Source organism: Tupaia chinensis, unplaced genomic scaffold (genome assembly GCF_000334495.1).
Source record: "Tupaia chinensis unplaced genomic scaffold, TupChi_1.0 Scaffold000622_1, whole genome shotgun sequence".
In the NCBI taxonomy this organism is placed as follows: domain Eukaryota; kingdom Metazoa; phylum Chordata; class Mammalia; order Scandentia; family Tupaiidae; genus Tupaia; species Tupaia belangeri.
In genome coordinates this window covers 489,478-494,699 of record NW_006160142.1, presented here as the reverse complement: position 1 = coordinate 494,699, position 5,222 = coordinate 489,478, and the positions used below count along the sequence as shown (strand labels likewise).

Sequence of the window (5,222 nt, the reverse complement as noted above, 5' to 3'; positions counted from 1 at the left end):
TAAATCTGAATTGGATTTTGCTCTAAAGGACCTCACAATCTATAGTGGAAATATAGGAGAGACCCAAATAGCTATACTATGAGGGAGAAAGCAGTTACTAGGAACAGAAAAACACAGAAATGTCAGGGGAGTAAGGAGGAATGAGGTGACTTCTAGTGTGGAGAGACCTGATGGGGAGAAGGGAAAGGAGTTAGAGTTAAGGATAAAGGAGAGCAGTGCTTCTGCGCTGAGCACTTCCACCCCTTCAGACCCTCTCACAAATGAACTAAGAGGTACCATAACTCACACTCTGGGTTGCAGCTGAGTGGAGCAGAATTCAGAACTCCCACCTCTAACCCAAGGCCATCACCATTAAATTGCCCTAGCTCCTTAAGTAGGGTCATCTGCAGATGAAGAGGACGGGATAGGAGAAAGCAGCAGAAAGGAAGTGAGGAGGTCTCTGGCCACTGTCTTGGGTGGAGACAGAGCAGAAACTCAGTTGGGGCCGCTATAAGGAGGCTGTGCTGCAGCGGGCAGGCTACAGAGGGTGGGTGGCTAGGACAGGCCAAGGGGGCGGAGAGAGGGGAGTGAGCCGCACTCAAAAGGCCGCCCAGGGCACTGGCCCAGCTCCGGAGTCCGCGCTCAGGTTCGCCGGCCATGGGGTGGCTGTCCGCGCTGCAGCCAGTGCGGGTGCTGCTGCTGCTGCTCCTATCGCCGCAGCTGGCTCGGGCTCTAAGCGGGGCGCGCTGCCCAGAGCCCTGTCATTGCGCACCAGGAGGCGCCCTGTACTGCCCAGGCCCGCGGGCGGGTCTCACCCGACTGTGAGTACGCGGCGCTCTAGCCACAGCCCACTCCACGCGGGACCCTCATTCGCTTGAGGTTACCCTCTCTTCCTACTCTTTTGGCCCCTTCTGCCTAGAAGCTTGGAGAAAGACTCTTCACCCTATTAATCTTCCCCATCTTTTAGGGTGTTGAAAATCCAAAGCCCGAGCTGTCTCTGCTATCCTGTGGTCTTCATCCTGGTTGGGGCTGCGGCAGGGGACGTGGAACTGCTCAGGTTCCAGCAGAAGGCCCCGCTTTGCCCCTGCAGGAAGGGAACACTAGTGTGTGTGACGCTCCTCGGTTGGCAGCGATCTCTGCCAGAGAAGTCACACAGTCTTTGAGCCTTGGGCCCTCCAGGTTGTAGGTTACCATGGACTCTGACCCTGTGGTCCTCTAGGAACAAGTGCTCTGGTCCAATGGCCAGGGGTGACCTGATCTGCTCACAGAGACTACTGGTGGGTCCACTTCCCCCAACTAGACTACATCTTAGCACAGGAGCCACCGGGCTGTCCAGGTGTGCTTGCATCTCAGTCTGGTTGAAAGACCTGGTATCCACCTTGGGCACATGCCACAAGCTCCACTCACAGGTGTGTTAAGAGAATGCATACATCATACATCAGCAAGCAGATGGTACAAGTTTTTTGCTGAAGGGATGCGGAAAAGAGGAGGGGGTGCCTTTAGTAGTGGTATATCAGAGTGTCACAAGGTCTCCTTTTTTCCATTTAGAAAAATGTACCACATGTTACGTGATACTAGTTACAGGAAATGTCCAGCTACACTGAAAATGGATTAGCAGTAGTCAGGGGTTGGGAATGGGGTAGTGAGTGATTGCTAATGGGTCACTAATGGAATTTGGGGATGATAGAATTTTCTAAAATTTGATTTGCATGATGGCTGCCCATGAACATACTAAAAATAGTTCACAGTATATTTTAAATGGGTGAATTTTATGTTATATGATTTACATCTCAATAAAGCTGTTAGGTAAGGAAAAAATTAAAACAAAACAAAGAAAATGAGTACTATAAGAGTATATGAAAGGCATAGCTGATAGAGATGATCACGATGTTCTGCTAGAGATAAAGGACTGCTACACTGGGGAAGGAAAGAGACCCCATCCCCAATTTACTTTGTGCTCCCAGTAATCTGTCAGGGGCCTATTTCATAGAAGGGATTTTCCCTCCCTCCTCCAGCTAGGCTTCTCCCTGTGAAAGAGTTAATGGTCTTCTGGAAATATTTGTGGTTGAGAGAAAGTTTTAAGAGTTGAGGTGTTTATGTTAGTTTCCAATAATTACTTTGTCAGCTCTATTCCCTGATGGGCCACTCTGACAGCACACAGAACCTGCCTTCAAGTTGCAGCCTATGTCCTCCCCGACAAGCCTCCCATGTTGCTCTTATGAAGGACTATGCCTTTCTTACTTGCCTCGTACTTATCACACAGATTAGAGGGAACTAAGAGCCAAAGGAATGAAATAATTTACCCAAGGTCTCACCACAATTGAGTGGAACAGAGAGGACTTTATCTTTTATATATTTACTTGTCTTTGTAAGAAAATTACCCCTTCTTTAATTAAAAAAAAAAAAAAAGAAAGAAAGAAAAGAAAAGAAAAGAAAAAAAATCTTCCAGCTTCTCCAAAGTTGGTATAGAGTGGAGAACCCATGTTTCTAGGGGGTGGGGTCTGGAGGAAGGAGTGGCTAACACTTTTTTTTTTTTTTTTTTTAGCTTTTTTGTCATAGGATGTATGTGCTCCCCATGAAAAGAGAGGGGGGGGAGTAAGAAGTTACCCCCCCCAGGGGGAATCATCACACTGCAATCCTTTCTCCTCCATTCTCCCCCTGAGATTTTGGATGCACGCACATGTGCCTGGTGTAATTTTCAAGCACCAGGTATGGAACTCGAACTATGGTCAACTATGTGGGAATCCGGCACCTCAACCATCATGTCACCTACTGGTCCTTAGCCCCATGTGAATTCTGCTTTTCACTAAAATCATTCAAGGCTCCTGCTGTCATGCCCATGCTGGCCTCAGGAGAGGAACCCTTCAGTGAAGAGAGTTGAAATGAAATAATTAACTAATTAAAGAAAATAGAACGCTTTCTCTTGATGTCCCACAGCTTCAAAAAGATTTTATACTGCTGACTAGGTTTAGGAGTGAAGGTGAGAAATGGGCAAAATCTAAGTATAGCCAATACAACATCTGGCAAGTCTGGTTCTCAAAAAGGAGCTAGTCTAGTCCTCTAGGCTCTGAAGCCTTTTACTGTCCTGTGGGATTCTGGAGAATACTTGATGTCTTTCTTCCACAGGCTCCACTTTCGAATCCACCACCACTGGCATCTTCTTCTAGACATTTAGATCCCTTGGCCAAGCCTGGTGACTCTCACTAGGTCACATTTTCTGAGGGCCAGATGTTTGAGAGACACCTCTTTAGGTCAAGCTATGAAAACCAAAACAGGGTAACTTTCTGGCACAACATGGAGACTCCAACATCAATAAGACAAGAGGGATAATATGAAGCAATGAGAAAGTTGTTACTTTAAGGTGCTGTTTCTCAAAGAGCAGCAGCATGAGCATCACCACACCCTCAGGCCCCAGCCCCAACCTGCTGAATCAGAAGCTCTCTGGGAGCTTTTACCAGGCTCCCTTGGGTGATTCTGATGCACAGTAAGGTTTGAGAATCATGACAGTACTGTCTATGGAAATATACTCATCATGAAGAGCATGAAGTGTTGTGTCATACACCTTCCTTCTCCATCCTCTGCCCCACATACATACACAACACCTATTCGTTGCAAAAAGGTATAAAAATCCAAATGCAGGAAGATGACTGATAAAAGGGATTGAGGAAAGATTTTTTTTTTCAAAGAAGAATACAGGAAGGAATCCACAGAAAAGGACAAACTAAAAATACCAAAGATGAGGGAGAAGTAAGATTTCTCCAAAGACATTTCCAAAGATAGTTTTTGGAGTCAGATCTCAGTGCGGGTGGGACAAGAGCATCAGTCTAACATTGTAGGAGAAGATTTCATCTTAGAAAGACTGGGGTTAGTTCTAAATCAAACAGAAAGAAAAGAATGAATGCAGGTATAACTCAATACTGAAGTGGAGGGCAGAAATGTCAATGGGTTCATGTTGAAATCCTCTTTTCTTAATGACGAATAAATGAAACTGTAAATAATCATTATAAAATAGAAAAATATGAATATAAGTGATCAGCAATTCATTAAAAAGAAATGAGCTAAAATGATAAGACTTCCAGGAGAAGAAGGATATGGTCTTCCACTGACTTATCCACAGGACTTCACTCTGCAGAGAGATGGAGCACACTCTTGGTTCTGAGGGTTGAAGGAAGCAAGTATCACAGTCACCTCAGTATTCATTATCAGTCCCTCAATGAATGTTACGTTTTTGCTTTAGTGATTTCAGGCTTTAGTAACAATGCCTTCTAAGACCTTCATCTGAAGTTTACTATTTGGTTCTAAGAAGGAGGGAAAAAAAGGGTACATAGATTATAGTTGCTCGTCACTGACAAGCTCATTGCTTGCAAAATCTAAAATGACACCATTCAAATCATTCATATCTTTCCTCCTCTTCCATATTATATTAAAAACAAAGGTATATGAAATGTAAAATGTGAGGCTAACAAAAAATAGCCTCCCACATTTTTACTCAGTTTAATTGGGAAAAAAGTAAGAGAAAAAATGATTTTAAAAAATGTCCTTTCCTTTTTATTAGTTTTAGGCAACTGGAAGGAGAGAGAGAAAAAAAGAAAATCTCACCTTGCCCATGGTTATTTAAAGATACTTGTCTCTATGACAACAGAAAGGTTGATCTGCTTGATATGGAAACAGCTTCTGAAAAATCTGTTAGTAAGGACATGCTAATAATAATTATGGCAATTTATTTTGTGCATGTTGTGCCTACTGAGCAGAGATTAAACTTTTAGACTTTATTATAAAACACAATCCAGAATCTTTGGAATGACAAAATGTGCATGTCTATCAGTCTAATATCATAGGAAGATGTCTCTTGATTCCTTTCCTGAATGTCTTCCTCTTCCTCTTACCATCTGTAGAAATCAAGGTCATGACAGTGCTCAATGCTGTAGAAGGAAGCACATGAGGAAAGTGTGACGCCTGTCCCTGAGAAGGCCATAATATAGGTAGAAATACAGCCCCAAGAAAGGCCCAATCACCATGGCCTGAAGTCTCGAAGGGAAGGCTTCATGGATCAAATGTTAGGAAACTGAACCTTGAAGGAGAGAAGGGAAGAAAAAGCCAGATGGAAGAACTACTGGTCAAAACAGACTAGAGATTTCTTGCTGAGAAGAAAGAAACTATTTATTTCCTCTTGCCTCTTGCCTCTCCCATACTTTCTGGAGGGATGTTTTTTTTTTTTTAAATGGGAAGACATGAAGAGATAA

At 43.8% G+C, this 5,222-nt stretch overlaps 1 protein-coding gene across 3 annotated transcripts in view; it reads left to right on the top strand.

Annotated features, from left to right (window-relative positions):
• Positions 1-541: 541 nt before the first annotated feature.
• Positions 542-5,222, top strand: part of LHCGR (luteinizing hormone/choriogonadotropin receptor) — a 67,872-nt gene continuing 63,191 nt past the window's right edge. For all 3 annotated transcript variants that reach the window (XM_027775964.1, XM_014591815.1, XM_027775965.1), the window contains exon 1: positions 542-800. In XM_027775964.1, the coding sequence (XP_027631765.1) occupies positions 637-800 (164 nt within the window). In that variant the 5' untranslated portion in view covers positions 542-636. The remainder of the gene's footprint in view (positions 801-5,222) is intronic.